This window comes from Heterodontus francisci, chromosome 30, assembly GCF_036365525.1.
Source record: "Heterodontus francisci isolate sHetFra1 chromosome 30, sHetFra1.hap1, whole genome shotgun sequence".
Lineage (NCBI taxonomy): Eukaryota > Metazoa > Chordata > Chondrichthyes > Heterodontiformes > Heterodontidae > Heterodontus > Heterodontus francisci.
Window position 1 is genome coordinate 51,716,601 of NC_090400.1, and position 24,795 is coordinate 51,741,395.

General features: G+C 48.9%; 1 protein-coding gene across 13 annotated transcripts in view; it reads left to right on the forward strand.

Moving 5' to 3' along the window:
- The window catches only part of msi2b (musashi RNA-binding protein 2b), a 539,697-nt gene that overhangs the window by 381,103 nt on the left and 133,799 nt on the right, over nt 1–24,795 (forward strand). For all 13 annotated transcript variants that reach the window (XM_068010600.1, XM_068010599.1, XM_068010601.1 and 10 more), the window contains one exon: nt 17,156–17,270. In XM_068010600.1, coding sequence (XP_067866701.1) covers nt 17,156–17,270 — 115 coding nt within the window. The remainder of the gene's footprint in view (nt 1–17,155; nt 17,271–24,795) is intronic.

Below are 24,795 nucleotides of genomic sequence, written 5' to 3' on the forward strand. Positions count from 1 at the left end.
GGTGCAGTACTGAGGGAGTGCTGCACTGTCGGAGGTGCCGTCTTTCAGATAAGACATCAAACCAAGGCCCCGGTCTGCCCTCTCAGGTGGACATGAAAGATCCCATGAGACTATTTCAAAGACAAGGGGAGTTTCCCTGGTATCCTGGCCAATATTTATCCTTTGATCAAAATCACAAGATTAGATTATGAGGTCATTATCACATTGCTGTGTGTGGGAGCTTGCTGTGTGCAAATTGGCTGCCACGTTTCCTGCATTACAACAGTGACTACACTTCAAAAAAAAATACTTCATTGGCTGTAAAGTGGATAGGGTTGTCCTGAAATTGGCAAAGCTGCTATATATAAAGTGCAAGTCTTATTGAACACAACTTTCCCCCTGCTGCCCCTGCCCCTTCCCCCCCCCACCCCCCCACCTTGCCCCACCCCCCTCCCGCTGCCTCTATCCCCCTGGAGTAGAGCAACTCTTTTTGATCTCCCTGCACAAAGATTGCAGCAAATCACTTTTTTAAGTTGGAATTGCTGGCTTGCAACAGCTCTTGGGGCTGTGTTCCTGAAACCTCGGGGATAGGGGAGGAGAGTGGAGTTGAAGGTGTGCCTCAGGCCTACCCATTCTGCCATAGCATCCAGTTTTGAGGCCAGCGAGTTCAGGATCCACACCAGATCCAAAAGGTTAGGTGTACTATCTCAGAGAGCGAGGAGCAGTGCTTAAAGGGAGAACTCGTCAGGGAATAGCAAGACCGTGAAATGGGGGGGGGGGTTTGCGAGCTCCGGATTCCCTGATCAGTGCTCCCTGTATCGCAGTTTCTCGGCAGCAAGCTCCAGCCAGAAAATCAGCTGACAATTTGTTCCTTTTTGTAAACGAACACCTTGCTGCTGCCAGACTGTGTCTCTGAACCAGTTTGTACTCAAACACCAACACCTAGCCTGATTGCTTTCAAAACATCTCCATCTCCTTCAAACACAAAGCGTTCAGTCTCCAGACTCTTGCTATGACATGGCCTGTGGATCTGCCTTCATTCCTGCCTTTCTAGACAGATTTTGAAATAGTTGGATTTGACCCAAGCTTGAGGCAGAGGAAGATGTATCTTCAAAGGTGAATCAGGTGGGACCTCTCTCTGTTTGTGTGCTTAATCCCTTTTTAAAATTGCAATGTTAAAAAAACTGTAAATAAATTAAGTAATCGGGACTTGGCTTCAGTCTGAAGTTATACCCCCGGGTGCCCATACCCCTGCATTAAGGTTTCACTGCCACAGACTGTACCCTCCTATTAATCTTTGATACCCCCCCCCCCAACAAAATAACCGAGAACAAAGGAAGTGTGAGGGAAGTGAGGCTGTAAGTTCAAGCAAGCTGATGTTCATTGCTTCAGTAGAGAATATACCAGCCTTATCCAAGGCCTGCTGATAGCATCACAGCTCCTGGGCCCAGCTTCAGCCAAACCTGTAGCCTCTGGTGTGTACTGTGGATAATAAAAATAGAAGCTTAATCTTTTCAACATTAGTCGGAAGGGATGTGACCATCTGTTTTTTAAAGGGGGACGTCATTTGATGTGGTTTTTTTTATTGCAAGTTAAAAGTAAAATTCAATGAGGCAATTAGAAAATGCCCAGCTTGGGGCTCCCTGCTGAACACACATGGCGAGGGTAAAGGAACTGTGAGTGCAGCAGGTAGCTTCCATATTAGGCCCTCAGCCACACTCTGGGAAGCTTATTATGAGGTGTTTGATATGATACATGTTCAAAGAGGCTTCTCAGGGCATCGCACAAAATCCACAGAGCAAATGTGAGCAGACTGAAGCCGAGGTGTGCAATCTTCAGCCTCCACATTACATCTTTCTCAAAGCCCAAGTGCCTTATCGATAGGCAATTAATATATTAATTATTGTCTATTCCCCCTCCTTTCCCCACTTTCTCTCACTCTCTGTAGCCTGATTCTTCCGTCTCTCTCTCTGCCGCTCTCTCTCTGCCACGCTCTCTCTCTCTCTCTGCCACGCTCTCTCTCTCTCTCTCCCGCCCTCGCTCTCTCTCTCTCCCGCCCTCTCTCTCTCCCGCCCTCTCTCTTTCCCGCCCTCTCTCTCTCCCGCCCTCTCTCTTTCCCGCCCTCTTTCTCTCTCTTTCCCGCCCTCTTTCTCTCTCTTTCCCGCCCTCTTTCTCTCTCTTTCCCGCCCTCTTTCTCTCTCTTTCCCGCCCTCTTTCTCTCTCTTTCCCGCCCTCTTTCTCTCTCTTTCCCGCCCTCTTTCTCTCTCTTTCCCGCCCTCTTTCTCTCTCTCTCCCGCCCTCTTTCTCTCTCTCTCCCGCCCTCTTTCTCTCTCTCTCCCGCCCTCTCTCTCTCTCCCGCCCTCTCTCTCTCTCCCGCCCTCTCTCTCTCTCCCGCCCTCTCTCTCTCTCCCGCCCTCTCTCTCTCTCCCGCCCTCTCTCTCTCTCCCGCCCTCTCTCTCTCTCCCGCCCTCTCTCTCTCTCCCGCCCTCTCTCTCTCTCCCGCCCTCTCTCTCTCTCCCGCCCTCTCTCTCTCTCCCGCCCTCTCTCTCTCTCCCGCCCTCTCTCTCTCTCCCGCCCTCTCTCTCTCTCCCGCCCTCTCTCTCTCTCCCGCCCTCTCTCTCTCTCCCGCCCTCTCTCTCTCTCCCGCCCTCTCTCTCTCTCCCGCCCTCTCTCTCTCTCCCGCCCTCTCTCTCTCTCTCCCGCCCTCTCTCTCTCTCTCCCGCCCTCTCTCTCTCTCTCCCGCCCTCTCTCTCTCTCTCCCGCCCTCTCTCTCTCTCTCCCGCCCTCTCTCTCTCTCCCGCCCTCTCTCTCTCTCCCGCCCTCTCTCTCTCTCTCCCGCCCTCTCTCTCTCTCCCGCCCTCTCTCTCTCTCCCGCCCTCTCTCTCTCTCCCGCCCTCTCTCTCTCTCCCGCCCTCTCTCTCTCTCCCGCCCTCTCTCTCTCTCCCGCCCTCTCTCTCTCTCCCGCCCTCTCTCTCTCTCCCGCCCTCTCTCTCTCTCCCGCCCTCTCTCTCTCTCCCGCCCTCTCTCTCTCTCCCGCCCTCTCTCTCTCTCCCGCCCTCTCTCTCTCTCCCGCCCTCTCTCTCTCCCGCCCTCTCTCTCTCCCGCCCTCTCTCTCTCCCGCCCTCTCTCTCTCCCGCCCTCTCTCTCTCCCGCCCTCTCTCTCTCCCGCCCTCTCTCTCTCCCGCCCTCTCTCTCTCCCGCCCTCTCTCTCTCCCGCCCTCTCTCTCTCCCGCCCTCTCTCTCTCCCGCCCTCTCTCTCTCCCGCCCTCTCTCTCCCGCCCTCTTTCTCTCTCTCTCCCGCCCTCTTTCTCTCTCTCTCCCGCCCTCTTTCTCTCTCTCTCCCGCCCTCTTTCTCTCTCTCTCCCGCCCTCTTTCTCTCTCTCTCCCGCCCTCTTTCTCTCTCTCTCCCGCCCTCTCTCTCTCTCTCTCCCCCGCCCTCTCTCTCTCTCTCTCCCCCGCCCTCTCTCTCTCTCTCTCTCCCGCCCTCTCTCTCTCTCTTTCCCGCCCTCTCTCTCTCTCTTTCCCGCCCTCTCTCTCTCTCTTTCCCGCCCTCTCTCTCTCTCTTTCCCGCCCTCTCTCTCTCTCTTTCCCGCCCTCTCTCTCTCTCTTTCCCGCCCTCTCTCTCTCTCTTTCCCGCCCTCTCTCTCTCTCTTTCCCGCCCTCTCTCTCTCTCTTTCCCGCCCTCTCTCTCTCTCTTTCCCGCCCTCTCTCTCTCTCTTTCCCGCCCTCTCTCTCTCTCTTTCCCGCCCTCCCTCTCTCCCCCGCCCTCCCTCTCTCCCCCGCCCTCCCTCTCTCCCCCGCCCTCCCTCTCTCCCCCGCCCTCCCTCTCTCCCCCGCCCTCCCTCTCTCCCCCGCCCTCCCTCTCTCCCCCGCCCTCCCTCTCTCCCCCGCCCTCCCTCTCTCCCCCGCCCTCTCTCTCTCCCCCGCCCTCTCTCTCTCCCCCGCCCTCTCTCTCTCCCCCGCCCTCTCTCTCTCCCCCGCCCTCTCTCTCTCCCCCGCCCTCTCTCTCTCCCCCGCCCTCTCTCTCTCCCCCGCCCTCTCTCTCTCCCCCGCCCTCTCTCTCTCCCCCGCCCTCTCTCTCTCCCCCGCCCTCTCTCTCTCCCCCGCCCTCTCTCTCTCCCCCGCCCTCTCTCTCTCCCCCGCCCTCTCTCTCTCCCCCGCCCTCTCTCCCCCGCCCTCTCTCTCTCCCCCGCCCTCTCTCTCTCCCCCGCCCTCTCTCTCTCCCCCGCCCTCTCTCTCTCCCCCGCCCTCTCTCTCTCTCTCCCGCCCTCTCTCTCTCTCTCCCGCCCTCTCTCTCTCTCTCCCGCCCTCTCTCTCTCTCTCCCGCCCTCCCTCTCTCTCTCCCCCGCCCTCCCTCTCTCTCTCCCCCGCCCTCCCTCTCTCTCTCCCCCGCCCTCCCTCTCTCTCTCCCCCGCCCTCCCTCTCTCTCTCCCCCGCCCTCCCTCTCTCTCTCCCCCGCCCTCCCTCTCTCTCTCCCCCGCCCTCCCTCTCTCTCTCCCCCGCCCTCCCTCTCTCTCTCCCCCGCCCTCCCTCTCTCTCTCCCCCGCCCTCCCTCTCTCTCTCCCCCGCCCTCCCTCTCTCTCTCCCCCGCCCTCCCTCTCTGTCTCTCCCGCCCTCTCTCTCTCTCCCGCCCTCTCTCTCTCTCTGCCACTAACACTCTCTCTTTCTCTCTCGCTCTCTTTCGCTTTCTCTTTTTCGCTCTCTTTCTCTTTTGTTCTCTCTCTCTCTCTCTCCTTTACTCTCTCTCTTTTTTGCTCTCTCTCTGCCGCCCTATCTCTCTCTGCCGCTAACTCTCTCTCGCTTTGCTGCTAACTCTCTCTCTCTTCCGCTCTCTCTCTCTCTTCCGCACTCTCTCTTTTCCGCTGTCTCCTGCTCTCTCTCTCTTCCACTCTTTCTCTCTCTGCCACCCTCTCTCTCTCTGATTCGTCTTCCCATCCATTTTTTGCTCCCTGGGTTACGAGTTCAGTCGTTCGCCCTCTCTGTTGCTGCTATTTTCTTGCCTCTCATCAGCCCCCACTGCCTTCGTCTGTGGGTGTTAGCTACATGAACAGTAGAGGCAGGAGGAGTGTGTGTGTCTGTACATGAGTGCGCTGAGAGAGCAGAGCAGAGCCCAATATGGGCCAGGCGGGGGATGGTGGATAAATCTCTTTTTATGACTTACAGATGGAGGGTTGCAGGACAGATTCAGTCATTTTATCCAGTGCTTCTGTCCTTGGTGTCAGCTGCTGTTGTGTGCAGCGTGTCAGCAGCTATTAGGCAGTATTGAAGCATGTGAGCTGAGGACTGTAGTGCGTTGGATCCAGTGAGGTTTATAAGCCCAGTGACATTTATGCATAGAGATAAAAACATTGTGACTGCTGACCGGATGTTTTTTGACAGTGATCTGTGTGTATGTCTGTACATCTGTGAGAGAGTTTTAAAATACTCAAGTTCATCACCCTCGTCTACCGCTGCCAAACTCTCTAATGGAAGATGTATAAAGGCTGTACCTGAATTTGGGATTGCATAGCTCCAGGGACGCTTTTGAGGCCAGAAGGGCCGGTTTTATTGAGTGGGAAAAGCATTGTAATCCTGCGTTCTCCTGACACTGAGCTCATGTTGGAACTGGCCCCCTTCTCTATCCTGATCACAGATGTCCTCATTTTACTGCCGTCTTCCCCTCCTTGTCTCATTACTTTCCAGCTTCTGGCAACTGCTTGTTCCGTGTGTTGCTGTTCATCCCTATTCCTGTTAAAGGAACATAGGAGCAGGAGTAGGCCATTCAGCCCTTCGAGCCTGCCCCACCATTCAGTATGATCATGGCTGGTCATCCATTTCAATGCCTTTTTCCCACACTATCCTCATATCCCCTTATGTCATTTGTATTTAGAAATTTGTCAATCTCTGCTTTAAACATACTCAATGACTGAGCTTCCACAGCCCTCTGGGTTAGAGAATTCCAAAGATTCACAACCCTCTGAGTAAAGAAATTTCTCCTCATCTCTGTCCTAAGTGGCTTCCCCCTTATTTTGAAATTGTGCCCTCTGGTTCTAGAATCCCCAACCAGGGGAAACATCTTACCTGCATCTACCCTGACTATCCCTTTAAGTATTTTGTAGGTTTCAATGAGATCACCTCTCATTCTTCGAAACTCTAGAGAATACAGGCCCAGTTTCCCCAATCTCTCTTCATAAGACAGTCCTGCCATCCCGGGAACAAGTCTGGTGAACCTTCATTGCAGTCCCTCTATGACAATAATATCCTTCCTAAGGTAAGGGGACCAAAACTGCACACAGTACTCCAGGTGCTGTCTAACCAAGGTTCTATACAATTGAAGCAAGACTTCACTACTCTTGTACTCCAATCCTCTTGTGATAAAGGTTAACATACCACAAGCCTACTTAATTGCTTGTTGCACCTGCATGTTAGCTTTCAGTGACTTATTGACGAGGTCCCTTTGTACATCTACACTTTTTAATCTCTTACCAGGTTTTCGTGATTGACCGATTCCATTCCCTCATCCGTGTTCATTGTTGACAGGGCCCCTTTAAGGGACAGTTGCTGTCGGTGAACTTTTGCCTGGCTGTTTCTCTCATCTGGCAGTGTACTGTTGTTCTAACGTACGCAAGGCCTCTGTTACCGATCTGATACCCTCTTGCAAACATTTTGGGTGTGTAACGTTGCGGGAATATTCATAGATTGGGAGACAGGAAGATGGAGAGCAAAACTTGGGAAGCGACACAGTGGCAAAGAAACGGCTGCATAGCAGGACTCGTTTTGAGATGAGGCTGGCCATTGCTGAGACCAGTTCGAATTTCCTGCACGTCCTGTGATACTTAGAAATGCTGAAACAAAATGTTGTAGCACTCCCTTAAAGGGACCCCATGCTCCATATCCAAGCCATGACTGCACCATGGATAAAAAAAAATCAGGCAGTCAGTAAATATCTCTGCCATGGCCCTTTAATTGCTCTTGACCAATAGAAGAAGGACAAATTCATGTTCTTGCTAAGCCAGAAGCCCCGGGGAATTCAGGCTTTGAGGTCAGTGGGCTCCTAATAGATGGAGAATCCTGTGGGGTGGGGAGAGGAGAGGAATGACCTGTTACACACTCTGGAACAGTGAATCTCCACTTCCGGGAATTTTACATTCCATAAAACCTCCCCCTAGGCGTTCTTAAAGAATTGTCGGGATTGGGCCTCACACTGCGGGAGCCCAGGATCTCAGCCGATGGCGTGTCACCATTGAGGGTTGCCACAGAAGAAGTAGCAGCCCAGACTACCATCTCCTGCTCGGAAGAGGAAGTGGAGTGGGCTGGAGAGTGGGAAAGTCACAAAGACCCAGCACTGTAGTTGGTGTGCTACCTTTATTCCCTACGGGATCATTCCATCAAAATTGTTGGCAGTAATGTCCCAAAATGCAACTCCTGGCCAACTGCACTCCCTCCACCATCCCCCACGGCAACAATCCCCATCCCCTCCATTGCAATAATTGGTTTCTGACGTCAAGACCATCTTTCATTTTCACGGTAATGGGAAAACCAATTGCAACATTATTGGCAATTACAACATTCCAGGTTCTTTGTCAACGTAGCTTAGCAACTAAGATGCACAGTTAAGTATATACATAACAAGAGGAGCATGCTTGTCCTACTTATTGGGATTCTATCTGGTAATAGAGCTTTTGGTGCGGATAAGATCAAAGCAATCTTATAGGCACTGTTTGTAACAATCTAGCCTGCGTATTTGGCTTGTAAATTCTGTAGCACAAAGGTAGTGAGGGACCTGGTTGCTAACAACATCAAATGGTGCGAATGAAACCACTTTCTCTGCTCCATTTGGGGCTTTCCATCTGTGACCTTTTAGCAGACAGAGAATAGAAATTGAACCGTGTCTGAAGGAGAAGATGACACAGTGACACAGAAGAATGATGCAAGCCATCCTTTGTGCTCCTGGACCTGGCAATTATTTTAAAGCAGGATTTACCCCGAAGCTTTTAATTTCACGCAAAGTGTCCTCCCCCCTCCAGAAAGGGGGAACTGGAGGCTGACAGATTCTCTCTTACCCCGAGGAAGCAACGTCAGATTCTGGGTAGGGCGGCGCAGTGGTTAGCACCGCAGCCTCACAGCTGCAGCGACCCGGGTTCAATTCTGGGTACTGCCTGTGTGGAGTTTGCAAGTTCTCCCTGTGTCTGCGTGGGTTTCCTCCGGGTGCTCCAGTTTCCTCCCACAAGCCAAAGACTTGCAGGTTGATAGGTAAATTGGCCATTAGCAATTGCCCCTAGTAGAGGTAGGTGGTAGGGAAATATAGGGACAGGTGGGGATGTGGTAGGAATATGGAATTAGTGTAGGATTAGTATAAATGGGTGGTTGATGGTCGGCACAGACTCGGTGGGCCGAAGGGCCTGTTTCAGTGCTGTATCTCTAAATCTAAAAAAAAATCTAGAATAGGGAATTGGGATTGGGATGACTGGAGTGGGAGCGTGTACCTCCCAGAGACCCGCCATGTTTGTGCGCCAAGATTTGCCTCCAGGAGTGCAGCAGATTCTGCTACCCACACTTTCTGTTCTGATGCCAGCTGCTACTGAGCTGGGCATTGTAAGAGGATAGGAAATAGAAGCAGGAGGAGGCCATTCAGCCCCTTAATCCTGTTCCGCCATTCAATAAGGTCCAACTGAGCTTCGACCTCCGTTCCACTTTCCCGCCCTCTCCCCATATTCCTCGATTCCCTTAGTGTCCAAAACTCTATCGGCCACTGTCTTGAATATACTCAACGACTTAGTGTCTGTCCACAGATCCCTGGGGTAGAGAATTCCAAAGATTTGCAACCCTTTGAGTGAAGAAATTTCTCGTAAGAAGATATCCCCTTGAGGTCCCGGTGCATTTGCCAATGTGTGCCTCAGAATAGTATTTCATTTTTTGAAGTAAGATCTGTGGCTTTTCCTCTGAGAGGTTTTCCGTTTTCTTCTGCACTCTGAATATATGTTTGCCGCTACATTTACTAGAATGGTATCAGGGATGAGAGTCTTGCAGTTTTTGTGGAGAGATTAGAGAAGCTGGGATTGTTCTCTTCAGAGGAGAGGAGGCTCAGGGGAGATTTAACAGAGGTGTACAACATTTTGAAGGGTTTTGATAGATTACGTGAAGAGAAGTTGTTTCTGCTGGCAGGAGGGTCAGTGACCACATTTAAAGTCATTGGCAAAAGAGCCAGAGGGGAGATGAGGAGAATTTTTTTTATTCAGTGAGTTGTTGCAATCTGGAATGTGCTGCCTGAAAGGGCAGTGGAAGCAGGTTCAATAGTATCTTTCAAAAAGGGAATTGTATAAATACTTGCAAAGGAAAACAGTTGCAGGGCCATGGAGAGAAGAGCAGGGGGGGCAGTGGGACTAATTGGATCGTTCTTTCAAAGAACTGGCGGAGCCACGATGGGCCAAATGGCCTCCTGTGCTGTACGATTCTGTTTACATGGTCAGTAGTTGAACAGTTGCGATGGCCTGCCTGCCCCACAGCTACCCGCGTGGATCTTGTCTAGTCTGTAACGTCACAGGGCCTGCTAATAAGGCTCAATAATCCATTCTCCCATTGGTTGGTGTTTCTCTCCCAATAGCGATTTGGCTAAGATTGGAGGTGAGTTCAGACTCTGTGTCACCCTTTTTAAAAGAATGTTAATGGGCACCATGCACTTAGGAAGATGAGCGAGATCGTATCAGAAAGGGAGCACTTAGTAATCCGCTTAACAAGCTGATCACGCGGATCCTATCAATGGTCCCCAAAGCCAAGTGGCGAACGTCGACTAACACTTTGACGCACTTTTGAGTCAGTGTCCCTTTGTTCATTATCTTTAGCAGTCGATAACGTGAGCCACGCAACCCAATAAAATCTGAACTACGTGACTTTGTAATATGTACTTCACATTTCTCAGGCAAAGCACAAGGATACCTCAGCTGAATTTTCCAGCAGTGTCCCAGTTGCATTCAACATTAACAAGGAAAGCTGCCAAGACATTTCCGATACTCTCGGGTGGATGAAGTCTCGTTGTGCAAAGCTCATTAGTAATCACACTGTGCCAGTGAAGAGGGGGAGAGGAATTGCAGGAGACTAGCTGAGAACCACAGCTCCCAGGCGCTGCTTTCAGAGCAGCATTTGAACAAGGCCTGGGAGCAAGTTGTCATCAAGCAGATGGATGATGTACGGTAGGGATTTGGAGAGAAAAAATACTTTCAAAAGGCAAACGCACCTCCAGTAACAGAGCAAACACACCAGTTATTCCTTTCATGTATGGAGCTCCTGATTTCGGGACCATGTGAAGGAGCTGGGCAGACATAAGGCAAATGAACCCAAGTCCACCATGACAACCTGTGCCAATGGCCATTAACCAAGGGGAAAGGGATTCAGTGCTGCACCTTCTTTAAAAAGGCACTAGATAGATGCCTTCTGTCTATCCTTTCAAACTTATTCTATCAACTTTTTTTAAAATTTGTTCTCACATTGTGGGCAAGGCCAGCATTTGTTGCCCTTGAGAAGATGATGGAGGGCTACCTTCTATTAAATCGCCCCTTAAAACCTCGCTGTTCGAAAGAGAACAACCTGAGCTTCTCTGATCTCTCCACGTAGACTGAAGTCCTTCATCCCTGGTACCATGTGGTGAAGGCGCTCCTACAGTGCTGTTAGGTAAAGAGTTCTGGGATTTTGACCCAGCGATGATGTCCAAGTTGGGATGGTGTGCATGGCTTGGAGGTGGTGGTGCTCCCATGCATCTGGTGGCCTTGTCCATCCTGGTGGTAGTGATGGGTGGCCGAGGTGCCATGGGAGAGCTGCACTACAGGACAATGTAGCTGTACTCAACGTTACTCAAAATTACTGTAGAATCTGCTTCCACCCTTTCAGGCAGTGCCTTCCAGATCACAACTCACTGCATAAAAAAAAATTTTCCTCTTCTCCCTACTGGCTCTTTTGCCAATGTCTTTAAATGTGGTTACTAACCCTTCTGCCAGTCGAAACAGCTTCTCCTCACTTAGTCTATCCAAAGCATTCAAAATTATGAATACATCTGTTGACTCTCCCTGAATCTTCTCTGCTGTGACATGGAAATGTCACCTCTTGAGTTGATGACTGGGGTTGAACTATGAAGAGGCAGTTATTGGTTAAAAATCAATAGAACAAAATCCAAAACAAAGGTAGAGAATGCTGGAGCCCCCAGCAGCTCAGGCAACATCGGCGGAGGACTGAAGATGAATTAATGTTTCAAGAGTAGCCCCTTCGGAAGAACCTTAACTTGTCTCTTCTCTCCAGATGTTGGCAGACCTGCTGAGTGCTTGTAGCATTTTCTGTTATTACATTGAACCTGTTTTACATTGGCCCGACTGCCCGTTATGCCCGGGTTTCCAAATCTGCTGTGCCCCTACAGACTCCTGATTTAACCAATCACTGAAGCTGGCCTCGGTGAATCCAATTGCTTGAGCACTGTCACCACATGGAATGTACCAATTCAAGGAGGAGGCCACATCGCCACGTTCTCAGGGCAACTGGGGGTGGGCAATAAATGTCAGGCTTGTCAGTAACGTCCACATCCCGCGAACAAGTTTCAGAAAAAAGCCTCGGTCCCCAGCTTAGGACGGATACCATGGAGATATTGCTCGGTCGGCTGAAGGTTCATTGAGCTTTCTCTTTCTGGTAGCTCTCCCTATCACTGTTCTCCTCCCTCGAGAAATTAACCAAGGGTTCTGTGGAGTGCAGATTATCAGAATAATCCTGCACTCCTGCTTGGGAGGTCCAGTTCCCTTTTGAGTTAGAAGTAGAAAGGAGGACTTGCATTTATGTGGCCCCTTTCATGACCTCAGCACCTTCCAAAGGGCTTTACAGCCAAAGAAGCACGTTTGAAGACTAGTCACTAGTTATTGGTCGGGGCATAGAGTATAAAAATTGGCAAGTCATTTTTTAGCTGTACAGAACCTTAGTTAGGCCACACTTAGAATATTGCGTGCAATTCTGGTCGCCACACTGCCAGAAGGACGTGGAGGCTTTGGAAAGGGTACGGAGGAGGTTTACCAGGATGGTCTGGAGGGCATTAGCTATGAGGAGAGGTTGGAAAAACTCGGATTGTTTTCACTGGAACGACGGAGGTGGAGGGGCGACATGATCGAGGTTTACAAAGTTATGAGTGGCATGGACAGAGTGGATAGTCAGAATCTTTTTCCCACGGTGGAAGAGTCAGTTACTAGGGGACATAGGTTTAAGGTGCGAGGGGCAAAGTTTAGAGGGGATGTGCGAGGCAAGTTTTTTACACAGAGGGTGGTGAGTGCCTGGAACTTGCTGCCAGGGGAGGTGGTGGAAGCAGATACGATAGCGATGTTTAAGAGACATCTTGACAAATATATGAATAGGAAGGAAATAGAGGGATATGGGCCCCGGAAGTGCAGAAGGTGTTAGTTTAGGCAGGCATCAAGATCGGCGCAGGCTTGGAGGGCCGAATGGCCTGTTCCTGTGCTGTACTGTTCTTTGTTCTTTGTGATGTAGGAAGCGCGACAAGCAATTTGCACACAGCAAACTCCCACAAGCAGTAATGTGATAATGACAAGATAATCTGTTTTTTAGTGATGTTGGTTGAGGGTTAAATATTGACCAAGAGCTCCTGAGTTTTCTTTGAAATAGCACCATGTGGTCTTTGATGCCCACCTGAGAGGGGCCTCAGTTTAATGTCTCATTCGACACCTCTGGTAGTGCAGCACTCCCTCAGTACTGTTTCAAGTTGTAACTCTTCAGTATTGTGTTGTGGGAAAGCAGTGATTTTGTTTGCTAGACCCTGGGCACCCATCCCTCCCCAGTGCCCTCACTGATCCTAACCTCACCTAACATGCATATTCGAGCACTTTACAATGGGGCTGGCTGGGTAGTGAGCAGGAGCCCAGGCCCCTGTGTCGTTTTGAGTCACTGAAGCCAAATGTAGGCCGTCAATCCTGGTAATTCAGCTCAAATCAGGAATCTGGGACTGAATTTTTAAGTCCCGATGGTGGTGAGTACAAAGATGGACAGGTGTGGAATATCCCCGTTTTCCCAGAGGTGGGATTGGGGGGGTGAGAGGCAGCAGGGCTACTGCCTGCAAGCGGCAGGTAGCCAGTTAATTCTGTTTAAATGCCTCCACAATGGCGGCACAGCTGCTGATTCTACTTTTGTGATATGAAACGTTAAGAATTTGGAAGTAGGGGGACCTCAAAAATTGCAGCGTCCTCTCTCTTACTTACCTGGAAAGGCAGCCGGCTGCTTCTTCAATGCTGCAAGGCCTCCTATTGGCCCTCCGGTTTCGAGAGCCACCCACCATCCTTAACTGGACAATGAACCCGCCCTCTGGCCACTATTTGGCCAGTTTGGGGAAAATCACAGCCGGGTGACTGCTCCCCACAGGGGCGGGCTTCCGACCCCCGTTTGACCCTGCTGCTGAGGTTCTGAAGCCCGCAGGAAAATCTTGGCCACGTGTGGTCTGAATAGGTCAGTGTAGCAACAACTTATATAGCGCCTTTAACATAATAAAACATCCAAGGCGCTTTATAGGAGTGTTAATAAAACAAGGAATGACACCGAGCCACAAAAGGAGGTATTGGATCAGATGACCAAAAGCTTGGTGAAAGAGAGGCTTTAAGGAGTGTCTTAAAGGAGGAGAGAGAGGTAGAGAGGCATAGGGAGGGAATTCCAGAGCTTAGGGCTTAGGCAACTGAAGGCATGGTCACCAATGGTGCAGCAATTAAAATCAGGGATGTTCAAGAGGCCGGAATTAGAGGAGCACAGATATCTTGGAGGGTTGTGCGGCTGGAGGAGGTTACAGAGATAGCTAACTGGGTATAACTAACAGGAGAGCTGGCTATTCCTTCCCATGTAATCCTGTGGTTTGAGAGTTCTGTCACACGCCGTGTGTGAAATATCTGATCAGTAAAATTTTTCCCCAGATTTCGGCATATAGTCAACCAATGTATCAGTCAGATGGCATGGCAGTCCCATTAGATAGGAACAGGAATGGGCCATTCAGTAACCCTGAGCTAATCCAATGGCAGAACAGGGCGCAGGGCGGCACAGTGGCGCAGTGGTTAGCACCGCAGCCTCACAGCTCCAGCGACCTGGGTTCAATTCTGGGTACTGCCTGTGTGGAGTTTGCAAGTTCTCCCTGTGTCTGCGTGGGTTTCCTCCGGGTGCTCCGGTTTCCTCCCACATGCCAAAGACTTGCAGGTTGATAGGTAAATTGGCCATTAGCAATTGCCCCTAGTATAGGTAGGTGGTAGGAAAATATATAGGGACAGGTGGGGATGTGGTAGGAATATGGAATTAGTGTAGGATTAATATAAATGGGTGGTTGATGGTCGGCACAGACTCGGTGGGCCGAAGGGCCTGTTTCAGTGCTGTATCTCTAAACTAAACTAAACTAAACTAAGCTAAACAGGCTCTCGAGGTGCTGAAAGGCCTAGGTCCAGACTTCATGGATAATATCCAGACCAGAATGTAACGGGGGGAGACAACAACAAAACTTGCATTTACATAACATCTTTAACACAGCAAAATGGGACTGTGCGTTGCTCAGCAATCGAGGGTCCAATACCTATTGAGTTGCTTAGAGCAAGATCTGTTGACCACTGAGTTGCTTACAGACTGGGGGATTGCTACCTGTAATGTCACTTGGTTGTCCTCAGTACCTCTGGGCTGGGTGGGCAGGGCAAGGGGGGCATGCACGGGTGTAGGGTGGGAGTGGGAAATCAGCCAGGGTTCCCAGTTGAAACCTAGAGAAAGTTCATGTGCATCGACATCGCGCAAGGAGGAAAACAGGCACAACTGCAATATTTCCTGTGCTCAAATGGTCTTCTGACAGTCATTGTATAGATGTCTAGACTTGCATATGGTTTCGGACCACAACCCGGCATGAATGGAGATCTGGGGTCAGGTTTAGGGGAGAAGAATGCATTGATATACTTATCAAGAAGGGCTGAACAAATTGGGACTCTCTCCTGAAGGAAAGAGAAGGCTGAGGGGTGACCTGATAGAGGTTTTTATCATTATGAAGGGGTTTGATAGGGTAGATATAGAGAAAATGTTTCCACATTCCTGAAGAGGTGGTAGAGGCAGAAACCCTCGCAACATTTAAGAAGTATCTAGATGAGCACTTGAGACACCATAGCATACAAGGCTACGGGCCAAGTGCTGGAAAATGGGATTAGAATAGATAGGTGCTTGATGGCTGGCACGGACACGATGGGCCGAAGGGCCTGTTTCTGCGCTGTATAACTCTATGACTCTGTGACTATGACACGTTGGGGGGCATAAATATAAAATAGACACTAATAAATCAAATCGGGAATTCAGGAGAAACTTCTTTACCCAGAGAGTGGTGCGAATGTGGAATTCGCTACTGCAAGGAGTAGTTGAGGTGAATAGTATAGATGCATTTAAGGGGAAGCTGGATAAACTCATGAGGGAGAAAAAAGATAGAAGGTTATGCTGATAGGGTTGTAGGAAGTGGAGTGGGAGGAGGCTCGTGTGGAGCATAAAATGTGTTGTCATTGCTATATAATTCTGTGTAATTCTGTTGTGGGAATGATCAGTAAAATTTCGATCAGTTTCATTTACAATGGAACTTCGCGCATTGTGACATCATCACCGTGGCAACAGGAGATTGACACAGGCTGCAGTCAAGGACTCATGGTTGACTGGTTCCCTACGAGCCTTGCCTGTCACAAACTATCTCCTGTTAAATCCCTGCTTTAAGACATTCCAGCCTTATGAACAGGATCACTGCAGCTTTTGTACAAATTCTGGCTGTATGCAGGCATGGATTTAGATAAATAAATAAAGCTTGTTGCAATAAACTTGTCAAAATCTCACTCAAAGCACAAAGCAAGTTGACTCACAGACTCCCATTACCTGAGCTGTTTGTCAAAAAACAAACCCAATTTAATTTTATTTGATGTGTTGCTTTTCCTCATTATCTCCTGTTTGTAGCTTCTGGGAATATGTGATTCCATCACCAGGTCCACAATTACTGCTGCCAGTCCCAGCCTTCCAGTTAAGATGTAACACAGCTCCGTGGCTTCCACCAGTTTCAGCCTTTTCAGTTCAAATAGCGGGGCTGCTTGTTGGCGGTACTGCTAATATCAGAACTGTATCGGGGAAGCAGGCCCAGTTGGATAGCTCTCCTTTAAAAAAAAGCACAAGTATAATGGGCCGAATGGCCACTTTCCCTGCTGTATCATTCTATGCTTCTATATTCTTGCCAACCCCAGGACCCCTTCCCCACCCCTTTGAAATCCCAGCTACCTCTCAGTGGCACCCCTGAAATGAGAGGGCTGTCCTATGATGAGAGATGGAGTAGAATGGGCCCTGTATTCCCTGGAGTTTCGAAGAATGAGAGGTAATCTCATTAAATTGTATAAAATTCTGAGAGGGCTTGACAGGTTAAATGCTGAGAGGCTGTTTCTCCAAGCCTGCAGAGTCTGGAACTGAATGTCATGATCTCAGGATAAGGGGTCAGCCATTTAAGACAGAGATGAGGAGAAATTTCTGCGCTGAGAGGGTTGTGAATCTTTGGAATTCTCTACCCCAGAGAGCTGTGGAAGCTCAGTCTTTAGAGTATATTCAAATCAGAAATCGATAAATGTTTGAGTATTAAGGGATATGGGGAAAGGACTGGAAAGTGGAGCTTAGGTAGAAGATCTGCCTTGATCTTGTTGAATGGAAGAGCAGGCTCGAAGGGCCGAATGGCCTAGTCCCGCTACTGTTATAATGTTCTTATGACATCATCACCTCCCATTTTACAGGGCTGCATTTTGTCTTATTTTTATATCTGATATATATTTTTTTAAAAACTTCCTGTATTTCCCATTGGCTTTTCTCATTTTAACTCCGTGCTCATGTTTATAATACCACAGGGCACTTAAATAAAAACAACCTGTGCTACAGAGCAAGCCATGAACACAGAGACACCAACTTGCATTGACAGAGCGCCTTTCTGGCAGTCAAATGTCCCAAGGCATTCCAGAGGCAGGATTGTCAAAAACGAAATTTGACACCACGCTGCATCTGGAGATATTTAAGGTCAGGAGACCAATATGCCCCATGTCAGAAGCGGAAGCCGGACCTGTTTTCCTTCTGACTGAATAGGCCATTGTTCTAACACTTGTCTGATTGTGTCTTTTGTTTTTTCTCCACTCCCTTCTCTCAACAGGTAGAATGTAAGAAAGCGCAGCCTAAGGAAGTAATGTTCCCCCCAGGAACCCGTGGCCGTGCCCGGGGATTACCGTACACCATGGATGCATTCATGCTGGGAATGGGAATGCTGGGTAAGGCCTTGGCTCCACTTCATGTTCCGTCATTTTGTGGGGGAGTGGGGTGGGGGAGTTGATTGCTGGAAGTTTTCAGAGGGGATTTAGTCGGATTGCTATTACACTGGATAAATAAATCAAGATGGAGCTGTAAGAAGATAACTATTGTAGCAGAGTGAACACCGAAGATTAATCCAAGCTGAATTTCAAAATTAAATGATTCAAATTAATATTTAAGTTTGGAAATTTATTTACAGGGCACAGAGGAAAAATCACAAGTTTATTAATCTGAATGTGGCCTGATTTATTATTTGTTTTATTCGTTCATGGGATGTGGGCGTCGCTGGCCAGGCCAGCATTTATCACCCATCCCTAATTGCCCTTGAGAAGGTGGTGGTGAGCTACCTTCTTGAACCGCTGCAGTCCGTGTGAGGTAGGTACACCCACAGTGCTGTTAGGGAGGGAGTTCCATGATGTTGACCCAGTGATAGTGAAGGAACGGCGATATAGTTCCAAGTCAGGATGGTGTGTGGCTTGGAGGGGAGTTGTTGAGTGTTGCCACGCATCTGCTGCCCTTGTCCTTCTAGGCGGTGGAGGTTGCGGGTTTGGAAAGTGCTGTTGAAGGAACCTTGGTGAGTTGCTGCAGTGCATCTTGGAGATGGTACACACTGCTGCCACTGTGGGTCCGTGGTGGAGGGAATGTTGAAGGTGGGGTGCCAGTCAAGTGGGCTGCTTTGTCCTGGATGGTGTCAAGCTTTTTGAGTATTGTTGGAGCTGCACTCTCCAAGCAAGTGGAGAGTATTCCATCACACTCCTGACTTGTGCCTTATTGATGGTGGACAGGCATTGGGGAGACAGGAGGTGAGTTACTCACTGCTGAATTCCCACCCTCTGACCTGCTCTTGCAGCCACAGCATTTAAGTGGCTGGTCCAGTTCATTTTCTGGTCAATAGTGACCCCCAGGATGTTGATATCGGCGAAGATATTGCCATTGAATGTCAAGGGGAGATGGTTAGAATCTCTCTTGTTGGCGATGATTATTGCCTGACACTTGTTTCGCGTGAATATTACTTGTCACTTATCAGCCCAAGCCTGGATGTTGTCCAGGTCTTTCTTTATCTGGACACGGACTGCTTCAGTATCTGAGGAGTTGTGAATGGTGCTGAACATTGTGCAATCATCAGCGAACATCCCCACTTCTGACGTTGTGATGGAGGGAAGGTCATTGATGAAGCAGCTGAAGATTGTTGTGCCTAGAACACTACCCTGAGGAACTCCTGCAGTGATAGCCTGGGACTGAGATGATTGACCTCCAACAAACACAACCATCTTCCTTTGTGCTAGTTATGACTCCAGCCAGCGGAGAGTTTTCCCCCGATTCCTAGTTTTGCTTGGGCTCCTTGTTGCCATACTCAGTCAAATGCTGCCTGGATGTCAAGGGCAGTCACTCTCACCTCTCCTCTGGAGTTCAGCTTTTTTGTCCATGTTTGGACCAAGCCTGTAATCTGGTCAGGAGTTGAGTGGCCCTGGCGGAACCCAAACTGAGCGTCAGTGAGCAGGTTATTGCTGAGCAAGTGCCACTTGATAGCACTGTCAACGACCCTTTCCATCATTTTGCTGATGATTGGGAGTAGACTGATAGGGCAGTAATTGGCTTTTTGCGTACAGGACATACCTGGGCAATTTTCCACATGGCCGGGTAAGATGCCAGTGTTGTAGCTGTACTGGAACAGCTTGGTTTGGGGCGTGGCTAGTTCTGGAGCACAAGTCTTCAGTACTATGGTAGAATGTTGTCAGGGCCCATAGCCTTTGCAGTATCCAGTGTCTTCAGTCGTTTCTTGATATCGTGTGGAGTGAATCGAATTGGCTATCTGATTTTCCCCTCGCCCCTTTCCCTCCAACATCTGTCCCCCCGCCACCCTCTGAAGGTGTTCACTCCCACCCAGGGTACAGTTCAGTCAGCACCAACCGCCCTCTGTTATCTCAACCAAATGATCCTCTTCAAGTGCAACCTTAGATAATGGGTGCTGGTAGGCTGATCGGCCATGGGATGTCTCACAATTGAGCCTGATCTTGTCCCTGCCCAATGCCCATATACATCCAACTTTCAGTTGGCATCCCTAGGTGGTCTTGGATGATTTGACAATTGGCATCAAGAATCTGTGCCCTTAAATTCTTTATAAAAGTGCCTCACTGTAACATCTGAAGTGGGACAGTTTGTACCTAAAAATGCTGGACATTTCCACACCTTGTGCATGAAGAGTTGAATGCAATGAGTCTGCAGGTGACAAAGCACTTTCTGGATTCTCTTGGTGATGCCGAGACTTGGGAAAACCTTCTCGGCTCTGATATCCAGCTCATCAGTCTTTGTCATGGCAACTGTTGAGTCTCTACTCCGATCCACGAAAAAGGGAAAGTGCTAATCCTTGACAGGAAGTCCAATGGAATTGTGCGCTTGGACCAGAGATATTGAGCTTTTAGTCAATTTGGTTGATTTGGTTGATTGGTGTGGTCTGCAAGCATGGAATGTCTTTCTAGGCCGAGCCCCAGGGTTGTTACTCACATCTGTCTGCTGCTGTTGGGGTTCTATTTGGTCAGTTGATGTCTGGCATTTTGGATGGAATGCTTTATGAAGGAGGTGTGTTTTACCCTGGGTAGTTAAAAAAAAACATTGCTTATTATTCCTGTTTCCTCCCCTTCTCCACCCCCGCCCCCAGCACACACATTTTAGTGTTTCTATTGACTAATTATGGGATTAATTCCCTTCCTGCGTAGCTTTAAGGGGATGACAAACAACAGGGGAACCTGGCAACAGTAATTTGATCAACACTGCCCCCCACTCCCCCCCCACCCCCAAACTCGTCCAGTGCTGGTCTCAGTCCAGCAGGCAGTAAGCCCTGGAGAATAGAAGGTGTGTTCTTTGGATTCCTAAATGTACATCTCAATCCAATCCAATTTACACCCAATCCATTCCCTCTAATCAAATCAGGCCTGGTGGCCCACTAGGCCTTTCTGTCCAAACTCCTAACACCTCTGAAGCTTTCAAACCTCGATGGTGTTTTCTGCTGTATGTGAATCTCACAGTCGAATTTACTACCAAGTCGTGTCAGGATTCCCAAGACATCTGAACAATTTTGTTGAGGTGAACTGAAGAGAGCAATGCCTTGGAGACAAGAGAAAACTGCCCATGTCTGAGGCTCTGTTGCTAGCACTCTGAGTCGGAAGGTTGTGGGTTCGGGTCTCGCAAAGGCTTGAACACCTAACCTCGGATGACCCTCCAGTGTGGTAGTGAGGTGGCAGTGGCGAAGCTAGGGGAGGAGGTCGAGAGTCGAACTTGAGATTTGGGAATGGGACCGAGATGGAAGCTGTGGAATGCCGACCTATCTGGTGCAAAGTCTGCAGACCCAAGGCAGGTGATGGAGGCTTTCAGGAGCAAAGTGGAAGCGGGCCTCGAAATCAAAATTGCCCAACCTCAAAATCATTGCAGCTGGGGAAGGTAGGGGGTTTGGCCATGACACTTAACTCTGTCATAGCTGAGGGAATACAGCATTGCTGGAAGTGCTCGGGGTCATCTAAATAAGCTTTAGGGTGCCAGATGCATGAGATGTACCTGTGGGAGGAGGAGTGGGATATTGCTGCAGTTGCCTTCTCCCACTTTGGTCCCATTCTTTAGTTAACACTGCTTAGCAATTCAACAAATGAATATTTTAGCAGATTCATACAATATTGCTGGACTTGAGCACAAAATCCAAGCTGAGACGCTAATACAGTACTGAGGGAGTGCAGCGCTGTCAGAGGTGCCATCTTTTGGATGAAATGTCAGACCCAGGCCTGATCTGCTTTTTCAGGTGGGTGTAAAAGATCCCATGGTACTATTTTTCAGGAGAGTAGGGGTGTTCTGCTGATGGCCTGGCCAATATTTTATTTCTCAATTAACATCACTAAACGAAAAGATTAACATAGGCTGGATTTGAACCTAGACATCAGAGGTGCAAGGATACTGTGCTCACTGGGGCCCAGGGGGGATCATTTCATTAAATAATTAAAAAAATAGAGTAGGCAGCCTATTTTGTTACTAAGGAGATTAATTTTGAAATAAAGCAGTGCCAACAATACAAATCCTTTAAAATCCTTTCTGAAGCGTAAAATACCTTCTTGTATTGTGAAATCTTTATGTACCCTGCTGTATAATGTGATAAACTGCCCACAGATTCATGGAGTCTTTCCCCTACCTCTCACACGTCTCCTTTGTATGGTGTCGACAGCGTGACCCTTGACCTATCTCTCCCTGCCCCCCACACCCCCACCACCACCTTGCTCTCGGTTCCCAAGGACAGACAGACACAAGGATCTCTTGGTTCCTCCATGAGTGCGCTCTGCATCAGGGAAGATAATTACTGTGAGATTGACTGTTCAGAGAAAGTACTGGAGCAAGAATAAATCAATGGCTTGACGCCAAATGAGAGGATGAAGATCAGAAAGGTGGCTAATGGAAGTGGTGCGAAGGTCGTCACAACCATGATTTGGCTCGTGATGAAGCATCCTCGCCAGCTCGCGCTAATGTGCTGCTGATCTTTGAGCAGGCCAATTTACCCACATAGGTCAGACCTCCGACTCACTGGAGTGGAGCAGGGCATTATAGCAGTAAACGAACAGGAAAATTGAAGCAATGTTATGTTAGAAATTTAGAGTGTTGCCTCCCTGACCCAAAGAGAATTGTGTAACGGAGATGAGAATTAACGCACTTGCTGCAGATGCCTGATTCCTACGTGACCCTTCACCCTTTGCCACGCCAAGTCCTCAAACAAACTTGTGCGATAGTTTAAAGTGAGTGCACTTGTTCTCTATTGGCCTTGTTCCGCCATTCAGTTAGATCGTGGCTGATTTGCACCTTAACCCCATTTGCCCCATATCCCTTGATACACTTACCTAATAAAAATCTTATTGATCCCAGTCTTAAAATTTTCACTTGACCTCCACCCCCCACCGCAGCCTATTGAGGGAGAACATTCCAACTTCCACCAGCCTTTTGACTTTTCTAGTGACTTGAATCTGATTCTAAGTAACAGCCACAGGCCCGCTCGGCACAAGCGAACGGCTCTTTGAGAACTCATCCACGTCTGTGAAATAACTCGGGTTTCCGCAGCCAAGCCACCCACACCAGGAGAGTGCCAGGTTTGACCAGCACTGCCCCCACACCCTACACCCCCCTCTCCACCAAACTCGTCCAGTGCTGGTCTCAGTCCAACAGGCAGGGCTGTCACTCTTAGAGGGTCATCAGCTGACCCCCTTGCTAGAACTGTGAGTGTTCCTCTCTGTGTGAGGGACACACTCGGCCCTAACAACCCTGCACCATTGCCAGATAGGCTGACACATGGAAACTGGCCAATTGGGTGCCGGTAATAACTGGTGAGTCCAGAAATGGAATTCACAGCTTCAGGGAGGAAAGCGAGGTGGAGGCGAGGGAATTGCCAGGGGCGAGGGTTTGAAAGCAATAGAAGTCTGGGCGGACTGATACTCACAAAGCTGCAGCATTGGTGAAAGGGTTAAATTCTGAAGACAAGTTGCATAGGCCCAGTCTTGTAATCCCTGGTATATAGAAGATTAAGGGGTGATCAAATTGAGATGTTTAAGGTGACTAAAGGATTTGATATGATAGAGAGAAACTATTTCCTCTGGTGGGAGAGTCCAAAACAAGGGGGCAGAACCTTAAAATTTGAGCTGGGCCGTTCACGGGTGATGTATGGAAACAATTCCTCACACAAAGGCTATTGGAATTCTGGAACTCTCCTTCCCCAAAAAACTTTATAGGTTGGGGGCAAGGGCGGGGAGTGGCTCGGGGTGGGGGTGAGGGGTCATTTGTAAGTCTCCAAACTAAGATTGATAGATTTTTGTTAGATAAAGGTCTTAAGGATTACGGAAACAAGGCGGGTAGATGGAGTTAAGATGCAGATCAGCCATACTTGAATTGGATAGAGGGGCTGAATGGCCTCTTCTTGCTCCTATGTCCCTCACGGTGCTCGGTGTGAAGTGCTTGGCGTGAAGTGCTCGGCCTGGTTTTGTCAGGCAGCGCTGCCTCAGAGAAGAGGGTCTGAGAGTCCACTTCATTAACTTCACATTAGTTCTACAAGGTTGGGTGAAATGCAGTGAGAAAGCAATTTAAACAGGGTGCAATTTGCCGGGGCTCAGTTGTCACATTTACAGATGTCTCCGATTTGACAACTCGCACAGAAAGGTGAGAGATTTTGAATTATGGCTCCAAGACGAGTAAGATGCTGAAATGACTTGAAATTACATTGGGAGGAGTGTTAACATTTTAACTATATAGAGAATGGATGAGGGACTATGATGTGAATCTAGGATAAAGGATGAGATTCACCATCTGCAGCCTCTCCCTAACCCACCCCACTCACCGCACCAGTTCCCCTCGTCTCTGCATTGTGCTGGGACAATGACTCACAAGTACCCCAGTTGCTTCACCCATTCTTCATGTGTTTGACAGTGTTTGACGATGGTCGTCAGACTGTTCCTTAAGTGTCTCAGTGAGCCTCACGCCCTGCAGAAATCATGTCCTTAACTCCGGTGCACCTGATACCAACGTTCTGTTGGTTGCCCAGTAATGTTGCACTCTCTGCAGTAAAGGCTGTAGTCTGCTTTGGAGATGGTCTTTTGTTTACCAGCAACAGTGGCTGAGGTCAACCAGAGAAAGCATACTCTGTTTCTCTTGGTAACACTGCCAACTCCCTGCTCTGCCATCCAAAGTCAGTCTTGCAGTTACCAAGCCAAACTCGTTCCAGCTGCAACTAGAAGGAGCATCCCATTCATCATCCTTCCACCCTAAACCCCACAGCTATGAATGTAATTTCCGCTGTCCCTGCTCTACACTTATAGGTCAACCTTCTAAATTCAACACATTAAATACTAATAAACAGAAGGTCTTCATCTCTCACTTTCTCTTCCTCCCCCTCTCTCACTTTCTCCTCATCTCTCCTCTTACTTTCTCTCTCTCCATCTCTCACCCTATATTTTATTCCCTCCATTTCTTTTCCTCCCTTGCTCTGTCACCTATTTTTCTCTCTTCCCCGATCGTTACCTTTCTTACCTTGCCTCTTTATTCACCGATCTGTTTCCTTTTTTCTCTTTCACTGGTATTTTCTTCTCTGTTTATTGTTCCTTATCTCTTGTGATTAAATTCCTCTGTGTGCTCATTTTTAGCACCCTGGTTAACGTGTTCCCATTTCTCCACACTATTTTAACAAGTCTTTCAAATGCCTCTTCTAATCTCAGGAATTTGATGGAGATGTATTAACCAGTGTTCTAAAAATAGCACCACTTCTCATTTTTCTCTCGATTCTTTTCCTGGCTGTCCCTGGCTTTCTGGATTGGTCTGTGTCTCTGCTTTTCTCTCTTGCTTTCTCCCTTTCCATCCACTCCTCTTTTTTCTGTCTCTTTTCATTTGCTCTCTCTCTGCCCTTCACTCAAGGGAAGACTAATGTTTTCTGTTTTAATTTTTAATAAAAAGAACAGGCGGCTAAAAATGGCT